The 22,335-nt window shown below is 35.3% G+C and overlaps 1 protein-coding gene across 1 annotated transcript in view; it reads right to left on the reverse strand.

The window, feature by feature from the left end:
- The window catches only part of VWA8 (von Willebrand factor A domain containing 8), a 421,567-nt gene that overhangs the window by 286,458 nt on the left and 112,774 nt on the right, over nt 1–22,335 (reverse strand). The window contains exons 13-14 of the mRNA XM_012476777.2: nt 9,506–9,666; nt 7,283–7,396 (exon numbers count right to left, since the gene is read on the reverse strand). Of these exons, the coding sequence (XP_012332200.2) occupies nt 7,283–7,396; nt 9,506–9,666 (275 nt within the window). The remainder of the gene's footprint in view (nt 1–7,282; nt 7,397–9,505; nt 9,667–22,335) is intronic.

Consider the following 22,335-nt stretch of genomic DNA (forward strand, 5'->3'; position numbering starts at 1 on the left):
CTAAGACAGCTGATATGTTAGGCAGAGAAGTATATAATGATTATAAAAACAGTCACCAAACTACTGAATAACAGGATGAGAAGGGCCTTTTTGTTTGCTAGGTTCTTCCCAAAGGCTTCCTTACATACAAATAGGTTACATGGGAAGTCATTTCCTGATGATGCTAGCTAAGTTCCCCAAGTCTGAAAGTTAGAGAGCAGAGGATCTGCTGTGTACTTTAGGGTGATGCGAGAAACTGGCAGGTAATACGAAGACTGAAGAAGTAATATATAATGAAAAATTGGGAGATAAGTGCCATTAAAATTTAAAATTAAGGTTAGGTTTAATACTAAAATTTTAGCAACAACAAAACAATAAATGAAACTACAGATACGGCTTAATTTCAGATAAAAAGACATCACTTCTTAAAGATTACAGATTTAGAGAGCAAAAACAGTGTTTAAAAATATTTTTTAAATAAAAATATTGAGGTCAAATATGTTTGTGGGCATAAGTAAGTTTTTATAAAGTACTTTCTGATGCTTCTTAGCAGTAAAAAGGAACAAACTATCAATGTACATAATAACATGAGTGATCTCAAAATACTTAAGCAATGTGAAAGAAGCCAGACAAAAAGAGCACGTACTGTGTGATTCCATTTATATAAAACTCTAGAAAATATGAGCTATATATAATGACCAGAAGCAGAACCCTGGGGATGAGAGAGGAGGGTAAGGAGGGGCAGGAGGGAGAGATGACAAAGGGGTCTGAGGATCTTTTGAGGATTATAGATACATTCATTATCTTGATACTGGTGACGGTTTCACAGGTATTTGTAAATATAAAAAATTATCAAACTGTGCACTTCAAATATACACAATATTATATGTCAATCATTCCTCAACAGAGCTTTTAATAAAACAAAAAAATACTTCCAAAATCTTCAGTTCTTAAATGGAATCCTATGGTACATTTTCATTGAATGTGTATATTGGGGGACTTGAAAGAATAATATGGAAGGTTTCTATAAAGACATCAATCATGAAATAGAACAGATTTTATAATTAGTTTTTCATATTCCAATACTAATGTTCCAATTTAGAACCTAGAGTTATACAGTTCTGTACACAGACATTTCCCCCTTTTCTTGTGCAGTGTAGCAAACTGCATGAACATGTTCCTTATATATCTTTATACCACCCAAGGTCTAGTGTAATACTTGGAAGAGAGCAAATGCTAAGTAAATAAATGTATACTGCTATTGTTAATGACTATCACTGCTATTAATTTTTTGAAGACCTTTGGTGGGAAGGACAAACAAAGGTAAGTGATAAGAACTGAACTTATGATGTCCCAGCCAAAAGCCAGTCAAACTTGGTCCTGAATAAATACCCGAGAAGAGGTACATTCTATGAATCAAAAAGACACTCAAAACATAAAATAATAAATGATTGTATCATTGACAGGCAAAGGGTTTCAAATGGTTCCTTGACCATAAAAATGTTCAGAAAAAGTTATTTTCAAAATCAGAATTTCCTTAAGGCTTTTCATTTTGAAAATTAAACACAATGATTTGGGCATAAAATCCTGGATCTATCTAGAATTTTTTAAATGCCGGCAAAGAAATATTAAAATTTCTAGGAAGCTAGGAGATAGTGCTCGGATCCTGTCTTCAAATACAGGTAAGAGTAAAAGAGTTCAGAGAATATACTGATCCAGGATTGTGCTCAAATGTCCAGTTATGTTCACCACTAAGAATGAGAGATTATAAACTGTTTTCAGTGTTCAATAGCAACAAATATAAATAAAATACTCAATAAAAATGCAAAAATGTTAGAATATATATAAGTACATTTAAGACTAGGCCACTAATCTTTACTGTTTCCCCAAGATAACCAGAAGCCCTTTCTTGGCAATATAAACTGTTAATAACAGAAACTCTCATCGCCCTCATTTATGCTCTGGTCAACAGCAGGAAAAGACAAATTTAGCATCCTATAGTATTTAAATTCCCCCTTTCCCCAAAGAAGTTTTTCTCATCAAGGACGGAGTTCTATTTTGGTCTCTACTTCCTGAGGGAAATGCAGGCATAGTATCTGGTGTATGTGGCCATCACACTATTTCTAACTACCACATCCATGGCATTCCTGGTGTCTTGTAACACGAAAAAAGAAGCCTTTAACCCTTCTAAGACCATGTTAGGCATGTGATTACCTGCAGAGAATATAAAAGCCTATAGAGCACTCTGGAGATGATCAAGATATATAATCTTGGTGAAGAATTACTATACAATGAAGGTTGGCGAAGGAGTCAAATATAATTGTTTAGAAACTGGGTTTCAGACTATGAAGCTGAAAGGGTTGGTAGCCCACTGCCAGCGGCCATTAATTATGAGACCCTTTGTTAATAGACTTTGTCATTAAAAGGCATCAGAGTATTCCTAATTACTAGGTTCACATAAGGAAACATTGTTAGCTCAGACAGTCAACTAAAACTGGATTAATAGGATTACCTTACGCACAAGGCTCAACATATGTCTAAATAATAAAAGGTACAGGCAAAAAGACCAGAGGAGACTGGGTAAGTGGGAGTGGAGTGAGAACTAAGATGATGCAGGAGCTACCAGTATAAAGAGCCACAAGCCCAGATTAGAGTTCTTCAGAATATGGGAGAAACACGAAACTGACAGAAGGGCCAGGAGCAGCGGCTCACACCTATACTGCCAGCACTTAGGGAGGTCAAGGCAGGAGGATCCCTGAGGCCAGCAGTTTAAGACATGACTCAGCAACACAGTGAGAACTCTACAAAAAAAAAAGTGGGGGAAAAAAACAAAATGGGTATGGTGATTCACAACTGTAGTCCCAGCTACTTGAGAGGTTAAGGTGGGAGAATGGTTTGAGCTCAGGAGTTCAAGGCTGCAGTGAGCCAAGATCATGCCACTGCACTCCAGTCTGGGTGTCAGAATATGACCCTGTCTCAAAAAAAAGATAAAAAGAAAAAAAAATAAATTGATAGAAGATGGAACTGATAAATACCAGATGTGCCTGAATGTGCTGAGGGGAGATTTAGATAATAAGGGAAGTGTTTAGGATTAAAAATAAAGCTATATATATATATATATATATAAACAGTCACTTTCTCCTCAATGCTCCCATATATATTATACAGACCTTTATTCTAACATTTAAAATTACATTGTAATTTACTTATCTGTCTCTCTTCACATGTAGGTAATTATTAACTTCAGAAAAAAAGAGGCATTGAAGAATGGAAAATGATTGTTGTAAACTGCTTAAGTGGGTACAGTTCTTAGGCTGTCATAATATAAGCATTGAATAAAGTTTTAAACAAAATTATTCTATAATCCTTGAGGAAGAATGAGGGATAGAAGTGTGCATGTGTAATGAGACAAGAGGTGGTGAAAGAGCTAAACATTAATTTACCACGTAGAAATCAATAGATTATTTCTAACACTAAAAATAAATCAAGAATTATCAATGGAAGTATATTGTTTAGTGACATGGAGGTAAATACCAAAAGAAAGACCTAAAAGTTGAAAGTAGTCACCTCTAGAAAGTAAGTAGGGAAACGGGAGACTGTCAATGAACCAATGACACGGGATGGTATTTTTCATAAAATACTTTGAAAAACTATCTCGCTGTAGTTCTAGATCCTCCAGTAATGGGATTGATGGGTCAATTGGTGTTTCTATTTCTAGATCCTTGAGGAATTGCCACACTGTCTTTCACAATGGTTGAACTAATTTACACTCCCACCAACAGTGTAAAAACGTTCCTATTTCTCCACATACCATTTGACCCAGCAATCCCATTACGGGGTATATACCCAAAGGATTATAAATCATTCTATTATAAAGACACATGCATATATATGATTATTGTGGCACTGTTCTCAATAGCAAAGACTTGGAACCAACCCAAATGCCCATCAATGATAGACTGGATAAAAAAGATGTGGCATATATACACCACGAAATACTATGCAACCATTAAAAAGGATGCATTCATGCCCTTTGCAGGGACATGGATGAAGCTGGAAACCATCATTCTCAGCAAACTGACACAAGAACAGAAAACCAAATACCACATATTCTCACTCATAAGTAGGTGTTGAACAATGAGAACACATGGACACAGGGAGGGGAACATCACACACTGGGGCCTGTCAGGGGGTTGTGGGGAGGCTACCAGAGGGATAGCAGGGGATGGGGGGATAGGGGAGGGATAGCATTAGGAAAAATACCTAATGTAGGTGACAGGGTGATGAATGCGGCAAACCACCATGGCACGTGTATACCTATATAACAAACCTGCATGTACTGTACATGTATCCCAGAACTTAAAGTATTATAATAATAATAATAATAAAGAAAAACTATCTGGCTCAAGTTTCATGAATGTTTAACTGTGGTAAAAATTCAAATGAAAAACATTTTTAAAGCAAGTGATGATCTCTCTCCATTTTATTCCAGTGACCTCTGGAGATAGAGCTGAGCCTAGTTTGTATTCATAGGGGAGACACAAATCCATAGTGATAAAGGTGGAAAGCTTTGAAAAGAAAGTACTATTAACCACTCTGAGCCAAACCCTGAACATGATGCTCAGGGCCACCCTGTTCTGAAAGTATTTTCATCTGTAAAATTGCCTGTAACCATTAAAGAACTTGGGTATTTTTCATAGAAAAGGGCTGTCATTTCCTGGATATTTGGAGACAAGTACAATGCTTCTGATGTCCTAAGAGAAACTGCCAGGGAGAAATGCAGTGAGCTATTGCACAATTACTTTGATTTATCCTTCTGAAAATATAAACTGTTCATGACCCATGATTCACATGCAATAATGTGCAAAACTGACTGCTGTAAACTGAAGGTGTGATATGTGAAGGATCTCTAACTTGCTTCCCTAAACACTCAACCAACAATTTACCAGTCTAGGATAATTTGATAATGTATACCTCAGAAGTATAAGCAGCTGTGTAATCAAGTGAATTTTTTTAGTGACTTGTACAGAGATAGGAGGGAATTTAACATTTCCCCTCTTGGAAAAAATTCCGATAAGTTTTTAAACAAATTTCTTCTTAAAATACAAACATTAATAAATACACTTAATTATCTTTTATGGGATTTTAATCTTTTAAATATGGCAGTAAACCCTTTGAGCAGTGGAGACAGCTTCAATTAAACAGAGTCAGATTAAGTAATGAAGAGTTCCTCTGTATGCCAATCTCTAATTCTGTTAAAATATCCATGGAAATGTAGCAAGATAGAAAATAACACATGCCAAACTTCATTCTGTATAGTATGCAGCTGAAAAAAATATTTTACTTCAAGCTCTTTATTTTGAAATTTTTTAACTCATAGAAAATGTCAAAGAATAGACTACAAATACTCATATATCATTCACCTAGATATTGCCAACTGTTAAGATTGTACCACATTTGTGTTCTCACTCTCACTTGATATTTCTCTCTTTCTCTGTGGTATGTCTGTCTGTACACACACACGTCTTTTTTTCTGAAATATTTGGAAGTTGTAGACTTTTATCTTACTTTATGCCTTAAGTATCTCAACATGCATCTCCCAAGAATAGGAATATTCTCCTTCATAACCACAATAATATTATGATACTTAAGGAAATTAATAATTCAATAATATCACATAACATAGTCTGTATTTAAGCTTTTCTGTTTTTAATAGCTGTTTTTATTTTGTTTTCTTCCTCCAGAATCCAGTCAAGTCTCATCACTGCATATGGTTGTTACATCTCTACAAGCAATGTTTAAATAAGCTACAATGGGTAACTTGGCATCAGGTGGCACACTCTAACAATACTGATGACTTCCTTGGAGGATGAGCCCAGTAAATTATGGGCCCAGCTTTAGTTTTATTGAGAGAATACAAAATATGAGGTCAAAACTGAATTGACAGGGCAAGAGAGGAAGATTACCTTCTTAAAACCAATGTACTTTTGTTTGTTTTAGACAGAGTTTCACTCTTGTTGCCCAGGCTGGAGTGCAATCTTAGCTCACTGCACCCACCGCCTCCCGGGTTCAAGTGATTCTCCTGCCTCAGCCTCCTAAGTAGCTGAGATAACAGGTGTGTGTCACCACACTCAGCTAGTTTTTTTGTATTATTAGATGGGGTTTCACCATGTTGGCCAGGCTAGTCTCAAACTCCTGATCTCAGGTGATCCGCCTGCCTCAGCCTCTGAAAGTGCTGGGATTATAGGTATGAGCCACTGCACCTGGCCAAAACCAATGTTCTTATAAAACGTTTAAACACTTATTTAAAAGTAAGGCTGAAAAGTAAAACCACAATGAGATACCACCTTACTCCTGCAAGAATGGACATAATTAAAAAGTCAAAAAATAACAGATGTTGGCATGGATGTGGTGAAAAGGGAACACTTTTACACTGCTGGTGGGAATGTAAATTAGTACAACCACTATGGAAAACAGTATGGAGAGTCCTTAAAGAACTAAAAGTAGAACTACCATTCGATCCAGCAATCCCTCTACTGGACATCTACCAAAAAGAAAAGATGTCATTATATGAAAAAGACACATGCACATGCATGTTTATAGCAAAACAATTCACAATAGCAAAAATATGACACCAACCTAAGTGCCTATCAACTAACAAGTGGATAAAGAAAATGTGGTATACATATACCATGGAATACTACTCAGCCATAAAAAGGAGTGAAATAATATCTTTTGCAGCAACTTGGATGTAGCTGGAGGCCATCATTCTAAGTGAAGTAACTCAGGAATGGAAAACTAAATATCGCATGTCATCACTTACAAGTGGGAACTAAGTTGTGAGAACACAAAGGCATAAGAATGATATGATGGACTTTTGGAACTCAGGGGCAAAGAAGCTTGGTAGAGGGGGTGAAGGATAAAAAACTAGATATTGGGTACACTGCTCGGGTGACAGGTATACTGAAATCTCCACTAAAGAATTTACCCATATAACTACAAACCAACTGTGCCCCAAAAACAATTGAAATAAACAAATCACTATCCTATTAACAACAAAAAAGCAAATATAACAGTTGATTAGGTTTAAAAAAAAAAAAAAAGTAAGGCTGAGAGTACAGAGTACACCTTGGAGAGCAACTTCAAGTTTTGAGAAATGCCAAACTAGTGGCATATCCAGGACACCAAATTATTAAACTGTTCAAAGTTGTCTTGGCATTACTCTAGGTTTGGAAAAATGATAAACAGTATTATTTTTAACTTAACAATAAATTAACAATAAGAGTAACGGACCCCAAATTACCTCTTCTGTAGCTGTTCATCAGGCATTTGTAGCTCCTCTTTTAAACGCATATACCTGTCTTCTCTCAGCAGCCTAGAACCATCATAGAGGCTTAGCTCTCGATCATGGATTAATCTAACAGATAAGAAAAAAGTCCAAAAATAAATTAATCCATTTTGAACGCTGAAGTTTTCAGAGGCAGAATCAGTTACTCAACAGTCTATTACTGCTGGCAATTGAATCTAATAATTTTATTAGATTGACCTTTCAAAATTTCAAATTGACTAGTGCTGTTATACTTGGAAAAACTGTTGGTTTCTCTTTTGGAGGGCAGTAGTCATAAATACTTGATAGGGATATGAAAGAGGGGGAAGAGGGAAAAAAAGAAAGGAAGAGGAGGGAGAGGAAAAGAAACAGCTGTATGAGTGTCTCAGGATAACCACAAGGTATATATTCATAAACAAGGCAGGTGGCACTCTCGAGTCTAAAGTAACTCTGTAAGTGTTGGCATCAAAATATTTCTATCTTTGGAATTACAAGATTTAAAAAGTCAAAAATCTTTATAATGAAATAACTACATTGCTTTTCATATGGCAACTCTGATGGTGACCTAACTATCGACATCACACATAGCATAGTCTTCCAGATATTGCAATGGCTGATAAGCACCGTTCCATATCTCACACCAACCCCTAAGTCTCCCGGTGCCCACAACAGAGTTAGCCTACATAGCCTCCATTCTATAAGTACTAAAGGGAGGGGAGGCTGTATAATGCATAGGGTAGGAGCACGGGCAGTGGAACCAATCAGACTTGGGTTCAACTCCAGCTGTGCACCTTATTAGCTGAATGACTGGGGAGAGGGTGAATGACTATCTCTCTAAACTCTCATCTTCTGTAACATTAAGGCAACAAATCACAACTTCACATATTAATGAAAATTAAATGGCTAATGTAAAATGGATGCTTAATATGTTGTTCTCAATCTTGAATGTACATTAGAATCTTCTGGGAAGAGTTTAAAAATGCCAATGTTCAGACCTTGCCTAGACACATTACATCAGAAAATTCTGATGGTGAAGCCCAGGCAACAGTATTTTTAAAATTCCCTTCTTGCAAGGTGATTCCAAGGTTGAGAATCTGAGAAGCACTGGGTTAACACAATGTCAAGCACAGGGTGGGTAGGTAATTAATGGTAGTAGCTGCTTCTATTATTACTTCTTGCAAACATGTAAGAGATAGATAATAAAACAGGACTATTATCGTGTCTGCAGCTGTCTGCTTGTGAGAAAAAATATTGTAAATCTATGGAACATTTATGGTAAATCACTGAAAATGTGTGACTATTTTTAAATGCTCTAAAATCTAATCAGAATTAACAATGTATTTAGAATCTTTAATTACATTCAGAATCTGCATCACTTCAAGAAAAAAAGAAAACTCTGAGTGGTTAGTGGAGAAAATGGCTTATTCTACTTATTTAACCTCTCCTTATGAGTCAAAGTTAAAAATCAAACATCTATAAGTTTAGAGAACCAAAATAAATAAAAAATATATTATTAATCTCCTAAAATGACACAGGATGGGAATATTTTCTATAAAAATTACACATGACAAGTCTTCTCTCAACATTAAATTCTAGAGAAGTTTTAGGAACATGTGGAAATTTTTCCCACCTAAACCAAAATAAGAAAACAAGTTATAAAAATGTTCAAATTTACAACAAAGTGAGCTTTTATAGTCTATATAAAATATAATTTAAAAGCTATTATGTATCTTATACACAAAACTATTTTTCTTTCTCTCTCAAAAAAAAAAAGATTCCAACAAGACCAAACAATAATTAAGATCTATGATTCATTAGGAGTTTGTAAATAGTGAAGCTGTGACTGACAAATTGTAGAAACTTCAGCAGTGTGATATGCTGCATATATACACCTGTATATATAGTCTTTCAAACTTACTACTGAAGAGCTTTCTTTTTGCAGCACCTACGCACAGAATTTTGCTATGGCAGTGGCTTTTCCCAAAATTGTCACTATTTGGAGTTTTACTGCATTGTGTTTATAACAATAAAAAAAAGTACCATTCTACTTGGTATAGAATCACAATTTTTCAGGATCTACGTAACCCAGTTAAAAAAAAAAAAAAAGAATGAGACAGTTTCATCTTTAATATGTAAGTCAGAGTGGTGTGTGTGTGTGTGTGTGTGTGTGTCTGGGAAATTTTTGTGACTCATACACACCTTTGCAATACAGCGAGTGTGCCTGAATTTACCCGGTGAATGCCATCCAACAAGACCAGCTTGCCTTCCAGCGCAGCATTCACAAGGGGTGAGGACCGCCAGGCGGTGTCTCCATTTGGAAGGGTATATCTCTGCTGTAGCAGATCACGCGCAGTCATATCCTAAAACAAATCCCCACAACCCACCAAAGAACATGAGGAATTAATTTTTAAGATATGCAGGGTAGCTTACATGGCTTTATAGAGTCACCTCTCTCTGAACTTAACATTCCATATAACAACTGAGAAGTCATCTTCTCCAATCCCCAAAAACAAGTATCTTCAGAAAGCTGTTTTTGGTCATTTTAAGATTTTTTTTCTGTTACTCATTACATAATGTAGTAAGAGTGAGAGGTTATTTTTTCCTTCTTCGTATATAGCATTTTCTTCCTCTTCTAAAATGTTTGTTTACATAATGGCAGTAATTTCTACCTGAACAACAGAATTTAACTCAATCAGCTTTATTCCTGTATTTTTGTATGCCAACTCTTATGGTGACCTAACCATCCATGTGTTGATTCAATTTTAAAATGAGAGATCATGCAAACTCAACCTGGAGAGATGTTTGTCAATAATGTGCATTTTCTTACAGTTGATGAGTTTTTCTGAAAAGCTATGCTAGGACCATCACAGTGACTCATTTTATTTAAAGAGGCTTGATAATGGAGAAAACTGAGGAGGACAGTCATCAGATGAGGTACAGGAATTGGGAAACAATAGCATAGCACTTACGAGCAATTTTCGAAGCACACACACAATGTGCTAACAATAAAATAGTGTAACAGACTTAAGCAAACTATTAATAGTTGTGGCATGTAACAGTTTATGTACTGTAAAAAAAATCTGCAGCTATATAATATGAACAATTTTTTCTTACACGTGCTAATATGGATAGTTTCTTTTCTATCACCTTCAGATACATTTTTTGCACTTATAGCAAACAAAAGTCAAACACATTTACAGTCATTTTTATCGAAACATTTAAAGTCTTTTGTAAATTTCTGGCTACACACTCCCAACTTTCAGCAAATAGAAAACTAATGAATTTGCCTTATATTCATAATGGCAATGAATCTGTATTGAAACCAAGATTAAAATTTAAGTCTTAATTATTTCAACATTCTCACTATCAAGAAAGTACTGACTAAATGGCTATGATTAAAAGTTCAAAAAACAACAGATACTGGCAAGGTTCTGTAGAAAAAGGAATACTTTTACACTGTTGGTGGGAGTGTAAATTAGTTCAACCATTGTGGAAGACAGTGTGGCAATTCCTAAAAGACCTAGAGGTAGAAATACCATTCAACCAGCAATCCCATTACTGGGTATATACCCACAAGAATATAAACTGTTGTATTATAAAGATACATGAATACACATGTTCATTGCAGCACTATTCACAAGAGCAAAGACATAGAATCAACCTAAATGCCCGTCAATGGTAGACTGGATAAAGAAAATGTGGTACATATACACCACAGAATACTATGTAGCCATAAAAAGGAACTAGATCATGTCCTTTGCAGGGACATGAATGGAGCTGAGGCCATTGTCCTCAGCAACTAACCAAGGAACAGAAAGCGAAATACCATGTGTTCTCACTTAGGAGGAAGTTGAATGATGACAACACATGCACACTTGGTGGGGAATAACACACAGTGGAGCCTGTCAGAGGGTGAAAGGTGGAAGGAGGGAGAGTATCAGGAAGGACAGCTAATAGATGGCGGGCCTAATACCTGGGTGATGGGATGTTCTGTGCAGCAAACCACCATGGCACACATTTACCTATGTAACAAACCTACACCTCCTGCACATGTACTTTTGAAATTAAAATAAAAATTGGAAATTAAAAAAAAAAGTACTGACTTAGGAAGTATGAATAGGCTCATTTTGAATCATAAAGACCCTTGAAAAACAGTAACATTCAAACTCAGCAAGTTCCTATAAACTTAAAAGGCTGGTTTTTGACACATTATCAAAATCTGTCCTTTTTAAATAACTTTAATTCTTCAACTATGAATTCTAAATTCTATGCAAACTATATGAGCAATATCACTGTCTTGCTGCCAATGCCAGTTACAACAACCAAGACTATATTCATCATCATCATCTGTGTTTACTGAGACAGTCACGGCATTCCTCATCTTTTCCTGGACTCAAGCAAAAGATTCATCCCCACTCATGCTTATGCTACAGAACAAACACCAAAGGGATCACTGTCAAGAAAAATAGGTCAAAATCAAAATAAGTATCTGTGGGTCATTTTTATAGTGAAACTATGAAAAGAAATCAAATATTATATATGCATATACGTGTGCATATAAATATACACACATGCACAGAATTTTTTAAGTTAATATAAAAACAGATGAATTTAAAGAAAACTCTTGGAATGAATTATTCCAGAAAAATATTTGCTATAGAGTTACATCACACTTTTCCATTACCCTGGAAAAGTAAAACAGTTTAGTGCAGCGGTTCAAAGTTAAAGATACATTATCAGAAGCAGCAGAGAAACTTTTGAAACATACATAAACTTAAGCTCCACCACCTTGAAGATTCTCATTCAGCAGGGTCAACATGGGGCCTACCATCTGTTTTTTATTAAACATTACATAGATGATTCTGATATGACTTCCAGGTGGGAATCACTGCTTTAAAAGACATTAAATTAATATTTATACCCTTCTTTGTTCTAGTATGATGTGAGATTTCACAAAGATATACAAAATACACAACAAAATAGCATAAATGAAAAGTGAAAAAATGAGGGAAAGAAGGAAAGAGTAGGCTTTGTCTCTTTTAAGCATTCCTGTTGGAATTCAGAGAGGAGATGGAAGGATGAAGGCATTCAACTAGTATCATATTTTCAAAGAAACTGATAGATGTTAATTTTGAAAATCACAGCTTCAGACTGAAAACAGCTGACATCCTGGCCCAATTAAGGTTGGGAGCCTTTTGCTTGGGCCCAGGAAAAGATGAAGAATGTCGTGACTTTAGTAGACCTAAAAGGCTCAGACTCCTAAAGAGCTGAGGCTAAAAACTGGTAACATTTTTAAGAATTTTAAATAGAAAGCATTCCTCATTCTCGTATCAACATATCTGAATCACCATTCTGTGCATGATATAAAAAAGCACTATTTTATTTAGTCATGATTCCAAAGTATTTTTATATCTTATTAATTCACGGAATGTGTATAGTACTTGCCTTATTCCAGTAAGTAAACATTTACTAATAGAGATGATGAGAAAGACAACTAGTACATAGGGCTCTTCTTTTTCAACCTAGCAGTTGGAGACTCCCTTACATTCACTAAAGTAAAATTATTATTTGTTGCTACACAATACACAGCAGCAAATCAAAATAGCTCAGTGCTATAAATGCCAACCAAAGCTATAGACCAGAAATGTTCTTTCTTTCTTCAATCTTCAGAAGGGTAGAACATGGGAAATACTTGACATTACTTAGAAGACTAGCTCAGTTCAGTTTTATCACCTAAACTCTGTATGCCATCATATTAGAAAGAGTCATTCTCCATTTCTAATAAACACATACACATGTGTGTGTACAGAGACAGAGTGAGTGAAAGTGAGAGAGAGAGAGAGAGAGTGCTATTTAAAAAATATTTTGTAGAGACAAGGTCTCACTCTGTTGCCCAGGCTGGTCTGGAACTCCTGGCCTCCTGCAATCCTCACACTTCAGCCTCCCAAAGTGGCAAGATCACAAGCGTGAGCTGCTGACAATTTCTATTACACCTTTGCATCAAAATAAAAACCTTCCTAAGAAAAAGAAAAGCATTTCCTTTAATATAAGCTATTGGTTTTCATAATTAAGAACTTCTATTGAAAGACAAACACTTCAGCTTTCCTTAAAGAGATAGTTGGCCCTACTTTCCCCAATGTTAGTTATTATCAGAAGTTATTTTCAATTGTGTGAAAGTACAAGGACACCAAGTAAAACTAAACGTTCAGAGAACAACTGAATCTAATCAAATCTAATTAATAAAACTTTTCAGCATAGGCTGAATGGGGAAGTGATATGCACTAATTTCAGGTAATAAGCTAATGTTTAAAACAAAGTAACATCATTTTCAAGGGTTTCTGCCTATAGAAAATTTGGTTTGCGGTACCACAAAATCATTGTTCTAATATCTTTAACAGACACTGTATAATGGAGTTGTGAAAAATAGATATCGTTTCCTCATTCTTTCCATCTAATGCACATTCCTATTAGCAAATGAAATGCAGATTTCTTTTTAAAAGTGTGCTTATTCCATATGGGCATTTTGGAAACACCCTAGTAAAAATTTAAAAAATTGAAGGTCCTTATTTTTGCATATATTTTTCTTATGCTGAAGCTCTCGAACTTAAGAGAAAAAAAATAGCACTAATCTTATCATAGAACCTAATCCACTTCCTCTTTCTGCATTTCCTTAACATTTAAAAAATAATAGGACATGAAGTTTAATTCCTTTAGGTCTACCAATGTCTAACCTTGAACACCTCACTTTCATTCAGATCCCTGGAAAATATCCATGTATCTCTTACATGTCAATTGGAATTATGTTCTTTAGATTTGCAACTGAGAAACTCTAGTAAAAATTAAAATCTCCTAAGTATAACTCATAAAATACATGAAAGAATATAAATTTGAACCTTAAAGCAATTATATGCTTTAAATGTTTTTAGCACCTTTAAATGATATAAGCTAATTTTTTTGAGACTTCCCATGAGAAATCCAGATATAAGTCAATAGCTCAATAAAAAACTGTACAAAGTGGTTGTGTGTATAGTGTCTAGAATAAGATTAGAATTAGTTTTCCAAGGCATAATGTCATTCAGAAAAAAAAAACTGAAAATATAATAGTAAATTTTTATTGTATAAAGAAATTTGAGCTCTCTTATTACTGATACTAAAATAAAATTTTACATTACAATGCACATAAAACTTGTCTTGTAGGGAATTTAAATGATTGTAGCAAAAGTAGAATATCAAAGTACATATAGAGTATGACTTCAACCAGGTTTTAAAAATATACATCTCTATCACATATATAAACCCAAAAGAGTTTCAGAAAGTATTTAAGTTGGCTTGCAAAAATATGCTTAATATAATGTATTATTAAATTAAACATAGGGGACAAGGAAAACTAAAAAAGGAAAGATGAAACTAAGAAAGGAAAATATAATATACAAAATATATTGGAAAAATCTTAAATTTGAATCTAATCTAATATCCAACATAAAGAGTGACATTAAAAAAAAGTTACAGGTGTTTCTGTGTTAGTTTACTGAGAATGACGGTTTTCAGCTTCATCCATTCCCTTCAAAGGATATGAACTCATCCTTTTTTATGGCTGCATAGTATTCCATGGTATATATGTGCCACATTTTCTTGATCCAGTCTATCATTGATGGGCATTTGGGTTGGTTCCAAGTCTTTGTTATTGGGAACAGTGCCACAATAAACATATGTGTACATGTGTCTTTACAATAGAATGATTTATAATCCTTTGGTATATACCCAGTAATGGGATGGATGGGTCAATTGGTGTTTCTATTTCTAGATCCTTGAGAAATTGCCACACTGTCTTCCACAATGGTTGAACTAACTGACATTCCCACCAACAATGTAAAGGTGTTCCTATTTCTCCACATCCTCTCCAGCATCTGTTTTCACCTGATTTTTTAATGATCGCTTTTCTAACTGGCGTGAGATGGTATCTAAATGTGGTTTTGATTTGCATTTCTCTAATGAGCACTGATGATGAGTTTTTTCATATGTGTGTAGGCTGCATGAATGTCTTCTTTTGAGAAGTGTCTGTTTATACCCTTTGCCCACTTATTGATGGGGATGTTTGTTTTTTTCTTGTAAATTTGTTTAAGTTCTTTGTAAATTCTGGATATTAGCCCTTTGTCAGATGGGTAGATTGCAAAAATTTTTTGCAATCTGTTGACGGCCAATTCACTCTAATGATAGCTTCTTTCACCATGCAGAAGCTCTTTAGTTTAATTAGATCCCATTTTTCTATTTTGGCTTTTGTTGCCATTGCTTTTGGTGTTTTAGCTGTGAAGTCCTTGCCCATGTCTATGTCCTGAATGGTATTGCCTACGTTTTCTTCTAGGGTTTTTATGGTGTTAGGTCTTATGTTTAAATCTTTAATCCATCTGGAGTTAATTTTTGTCTAAGGTGTAAGGAAGGGATCCAGTTTCAGCTTTCTGCATATGGCTAGCCAGTTTTCCCAATACCATTTATTAAACAGGGAATCCTTTCCCCATTGCTTGTTTTTCTCAGGTTTGTCAAAGATCAGATGGTTGTAGATGAGTGGCGTTGCCTCCGAGGCCTCTGTTCTGTTCCATGTTCCATTGGTCTACATCTCTGTTTTGGTACCAGTACCATGCAATTTTGATTCCTCTAGCCTTGTAGCATAGTTTGAAGTCAGATAGCATGATGCCTCCAGCCTTGTTTTTTGTTTTTGCTTAGGATTGTCTTAGCTATGCAGGCTCTTTTTTGATTCCATATGAAGTTTAAGGTGGTTTTTTCCAATTCTGTGAAGAAAGCCAATGGTAGCTTGATGAGGAGAGCACTGAATCTACAAATTACTTTGAGCAGTATGGCCATTTTCATGATATTGATTCTTCCTAACCATAAGCATGGAATGTTTTTCCATCTGTTTGTGTCCTCTCTTATTTCATTGAGCAGTGGTTTGTAGTTCTCCTTGAAGAGATCCTTTACATCCTTTGTTAGTTGTATTCCTAGGTATTTTATTCTCTTTGTAGCAATTGTGAAAAGGAGTTCACTCATGATTTGACTCTCTGTTTATTACTGGAGTATAGGAATGCTGTGATTTCTGCACATTGATTTTGTATCCTGAGACTTTGCTGAAGTTGCTTATCAGCTTCAGGAGATTTGAGGCTGAGACGATGGGGTCTTCTAATTATACAATCACATCATTTGCAAATAGAGATAATTTGACTTTCTCTTTTCCTAAATGAATATGCTTTATTTCTTTTTCTTGCCTGATTTCCCTGGCCAGAACTTACTGATGGGGATGTTCTGGCCAGGGCAATGTACTATGTTGAATAGGAGTGGTGAGAGAGGGCATCCTTGTCTTGTGCCAATTTTCAAAGGGAATGCTTTCAGGTTTTGCCCATTCAATATGATATTGATTGTGGGTTTGTCATAAATAGCTCTTATTATTCTGAAATACATTCCATCAATACCTAGTTTATTGAGAGTTTTTAGCATAAAGGGTGGTTGAATTTTGTCAAAGGCCTTCTCTGCATATATTGAGATAATCATGTGGTTTTTGTCTTTGGTTCTGTTTATATGACAGATTATGTCCCACAGAAATACAAACTACCATCAGAGAATACTACAAACACCTCTATGCAAATAAATCAGTAAATCTAGAAGAAATGGATAAGTTCCTGGACACTAACACTCTCCCAAGACTAAACCAGGAAGAAGTTGAATCCCTGAATAGACCAATAACAAAGACTGAAATTGAGGCAGCAATTAATATCCTACCAACCAAAAAACTCCAGGAACAGATGGGTTCACAGCTAAATTCTACCAGAGGTACAAAGAGGAGCTGGTACCATTCCTTCTGAAACTATTTCAAACAATACAAAAAGAGAGAATCCTCCCTAAATCATTTTATGAGACCAACATCATCCTGATACCAAAACCTGGCAGAGACACAACTAAAAAAGAAAATTTCAGGCCAATACCCTTGATGAAAATTGATGCAAAAATCCTGAATAAAATACTGGCAAACTGAATCCAACAGGACATCAAAAAGCTTATCCATCACTATCAAGCTGGCTTCATCCCTGGGATGCAAGGCTGGTTCAACATATGTAAAGGTTTTCTTTTCAGAGGTGTCTGTTCATATCCTTCGCCCAGTTTTGGATAGGGTTTTTTTCTTGTAAATTTGTTTAAGTTCCTTATAGATTCTAGATATTAGCCCTTTGTCAGATGGATAGATTGCAAAATTTTTCTCCCATTCTATAGGTTGTCTGTTGACTCTGATGATAGTTACTTTTGCTGTGCAGAAGCTCTGTAGTTTAGTCAGATCCCATTTTTCTATTTTGGCTTTTGTTGCCATTGCTTTTGGGGTTATAGTCATGAAGTCTTTGCCTATGCCTATGTCCTGAATGGTATTGCCTAGGTTTTCTTCTAGGGTTTTTATGGTTTGGGGTCTTACATTTAAGTCTTTAATCTATCTTGAGTTAATTTTTGTATAAGGTGTAAGAAAGGGGTCCAGTCTCAGTTTTCTGCATATGGCTAGCCAGTTTTCCTAAAACCATTTATTAAACAGGGAATCTTTTCCCCATTGCTTGTTTTTGTCAGGTTTATTGAAGATCAGATGGTTGTAGATGTGTGGTGTTATATCTAAGGGCTTTATTCTGTTCCATTGGTCTATATATCTGTTTTGGTACCAGTACTGTGTTGTTTTGGTCACTGTAACCTTGTAGTATAGTTTGAAGTCAGGTAGCGTGATACCTCCAGCTTTGTTCTTTTTGTTTAGAATTGTCTTGGCTATATGGGCACTTTATTTGTTCCATATGAAATTTAAAGCAGTTTTTTCTAATTCTGTGAAGAAAGTCAATGGTAGCTTGATGGGTACAGCACTGAATCTATAAATTACTTTGGGCAATATGGCCATTTTCATAATATTGATTCGTCCTATACATGAGCATGGAATGTTTTTTCATTTGTTTGTGTCCTCTCTTATTTCCTCAGACAGTGGTTTGTAGTTCTCCTTGAAGAGGTCCTTCACATCCCTTCTAAGTTGTATTCCTAGGTATTTTATTCTCTTTGTAGTAATTGTGCATGGGAGTTCACTCACGATTTCATTCTCTGTCTATTATTGGTGTATAGAAATGCTTGTGGTTTTTGCTCATTGATTTTGTATCCCAAACACTGCATGTTCTCACTCATAAGTGGGAGCTGAATAATGAGAACACATGAACACAGGGAGGGGAACATCACACACTGGAGCCTGTCTGGGGGTGGGAAGCTAGGGGAGAGATAGCATTAGGAGAGATTCCTAATGTAGGTGATGGGTTGATGGGTGCAGCAAACCACCATGGCATGTATATACCTACGTAACAAACCTGCATGTTCTGCACATGTATCCCAGAACTTAAAGTATTAAAAAATAAATAAAAGTTACAGGTAGTAGCTCATGCTTGTAATTCTAGCACTTTGGGGGGCTAAGTTGGACTGATCTCTTGAGTTCAGGAGTTTGAGACCAGCCTGGGCAACACAGCAAAACCCATCTCTATAAAAACTAGAAAAAATTTGCCAGGTGTGGTGGTATACACCTGTAGTCCCAGCTACTTTAGGGGAAGCTGAGGCAAAAGGATCCCTTGAGGCTTGGAGGTGGAGATGCTACGAGTCAAGATTGCACCACTGTACTCCAGCCTGGGTGACAAAGTAAGACCCTGTCTCACAAAAAAAAAAAAGTTACATAAGTTATAATGACCACAACATCAGCACTAGATCAGAAGCAGCACTACAATTCTTGATAATAAAACTGAGAAAAATTTGTCTGATGGTTCAGGTCATCCTATAAAGAACGATATATTAAAGAGTTAAAAATAGAAGTAACAATAATTATTGCAGCTAATACTTATGGAAAGTCTAACAGGTGCCAATTACTTTGCATATGTTAACTCATGTAATCCTTATAACCTGAAGAGCTATGTACAATTATATTCTTCATTATACAGAGAAGAAAATGGAGGTATGAAGAGGTTTAACAGTTTACTCAATCAAGGACACACAGCTAGCAGGCAGAGGAGCCAGACTGTCCTCAAGTATATTATTACAACAAACACAGCAACAAATATCACTAAAAGAAATTCAACAAGGAAAGAGCTGGACTGGATTATTCAACCCATGAATAGATTGTAGAGTTAATATAGGAATGTACCAATAACACATCTCTCAGGCTAGCTTCACAAATTAACTTCTGATAAGTCTCAATCATCTTCTGTAAGAAAAGTAAAAATGTGTGACTATGATGCTAACCACTCTCCAGACAGACCCCAAATACAGCTAGTCTTCATTGGTATTTTAAAGTATCTTTCAATATATGTAAAAAAGATTGAAATAAAAATGCTTCAGTTAACTGTAAGTACATCTCTAAGTAGATATGATTCTTCATTCTCATTTCTGAATTAAAAATATAAACAGTGGGCGTTTAATATTTCTTCAATTGGGGTAAATAACTATTAATAATGATTTTGTTTTTCAAAGGAAACTAGTTGAATTTCTGTAGGCATTCCAGGTCTACCTCAAATAAGTTTTACTTAAGCAAAACTTATTCTACCAGGAAAATAATGGGATTTATGTTAAAAAAGAATACACCAAGAATAAGCCATCAACTTTGCAGTACAGTATTAATTATGCCCACACCTATTACTGGCAGCAGAATATACAAATATTGTATAAACACACAATGTTAATAATTTTTAGGTCCTGAAATAGAAATGAAGCCATTATTTACAGAATCTAAGCATGCTCAGTGAACAGAACCCAGGCATGCTGCCAGCATTCCTCAGTGTCATTTATAGTTGATCTCCAAAAGGCCTCTTGTTTTACATATATTGTAAAATTATTTGTAAACACTTCCATCCTTCTCCCTCAAGTTCCTCTTGTAAATAACTATTTTTAACCTGTAGTACATAAAATCAACTCCCTTTTATGTGCAGGATGAGATGCTAACATTACAAGCCTACTATAATTGATTTCAGTTACTCTGCTATCAATGGGAAAAAGTTGATTTTGAAGTTGTAGGCATGGTAAGCACTGGAATCTATTTTAAGATGATCTGCTCTAAAGATTTATACTATGAACATAGAATAAACTTCTCTGATTGAAGACAACCAGAAGTCAAACCCACTATGTTACTAACAGCTGATTCAACTAAGGGACATCTTAATAAAGATGCAAAATGAAATATAAATGTAAGGTCAGTATAGGTGCAGATAATACAGTTATGTAATCAATGAAGATACACAACCAAATACCCTCATATTATCCTTCCCATACTACAAAGGCTATAAAACTAGAAACATCATTTCTTAAAGTCGATGCAGCAAGAGTTGTATTCATGAACGAGGTTCCACCAATCATTCTCATGTACAAAAGACTGGGAAGATGGCAGCAAACAATGAGAGTAAGAGAGCAGCCAGCACAAAGAGAACTGCTCTTCTAGGGCATCAGGAGCTTAATTCCTCCTGGTACTACCATTCCTTACTGGGTAAAATGTAAATTGCATTCCCTGGTTCTCCTAGAAATTTTGTGAATTAGCTAATACTCTGTAAATAATATCTTTTCATTTTAGAGACTGGGTACTACTGTTCACCAGAAAGCCAGAACTTAAGGATGATGATATTTAAAAAGTAAATCATCTTGTTAAAGATTGTAAAGAAAATGCTGATAGACAACTAAGTATATTAAGAAAGATAAAAAGAGTTTCACCAGAAAGGCAAGAAGCAGAGATGCAATATAGTAAAACCCCAGCATATACAAACTAAAGAGTCATATTTTATTCAAATAGTACAACAAACTTTGTTGCATTTTATCACAAATGTTAGACTCCCTTAGAAAAACAGGTGTGAAAGTAGCAATAAATTCTAGTTTAAGTATGTGCAATAAGCTAAACACCTAAATCAAGAAGTTAGAAAAGCTTCAACAATTTAACATCGCACTTAGAGGAACTGGAAAAACAAGAATAACCTAACCCCAAAGCTAGCAGAAGAAAAGAAATAACTAAAATCAGAGCAGAACTGAATAAAACTGAGATTGAAAAATCCATACAACAGATCAACTAACCCAAAATTTAGTTATCTAAAAGGATAAACAAGATAGACCACCAGTGAAATTAACAAAAAGAGAGAGAAGATCCAAATAAGCACAATCAGAAATGACAGAGGTAACATTACGACCGATCCTACAGAAATACAGAAGACCATCAATGACTACTACAAACACCTCTATGTACAGAATTAGAAAATCTAGAGGAAATGGATAAATTCCTGGATACACACAACCTCCCAAGACTGAATTTGGAAGAAACTGAAACCCAAAACAGAACAATATTCTGAAATTGAATCAGTAATTAAAAAACAAAACACTTACCAACAAAACACAACCCTGGACTAGATGGATTCATAGCTGAATTCTACCAGAAAAAAAAAAAAAAAGCTGGTATCAATCCTACTGAAATTATTCAGAACAACTGAGGAATAAGGATCCCTCTCTAACTCATTCTACAAAGCTAGCATCATTCTGATACCAAAATCTGGCAAAGACACAACAAAGAAAGGTAACTACAAGCCAATACCCTTGATAAACATGGGCACAAAAATCCTCAACAAAATATTAGCAAAACAAATCCAATAGCACATAAAAATTAAATCACCACAATCAAGTAGGCTTTATTCCCTGGACACAGAGTGGGTTCAACATATGCAAATCAATAAATACGATCACCACATAAACAGAATTAAAAGCAAAAGCCATTTGATCATCTCAGTAGACACAGAAAAAGGGTTGATAAAATCCAACACCTGTTTATGATAAAAATCCTCAACAATGTAGGCACTGAAGGAACATACCTCAAAATATTATAATAAGAGCCATCTATGACAAACCCACAGGCAACCTCACACTGAATGAGTCAAAGCTGGAAGCATTCCCCTTAACAACTGGAACAAGGCAAGGATGCCCACTCCGATAACTCCTATTCAATATAATACTAGAAGTCCTAGCCA

The sequence above is a fragment of the Aotus nancymaae genome, unplaced genomic scaffold (genome assembly GCF_030222135.1).
Source record: "Aotus nancymaae isolate 86718 unplaced genomic scaffold, 86718_ANA_hifiasm-v0.15.2.pri h1tg000043l, whole genome shotgun sequence".
Classification (NCBI taxonomy): Eukaryota; Metazoa; Chordata; class Mammalia; order Primates; family Aotidae; genus Aotus; species Aotus nancymaae.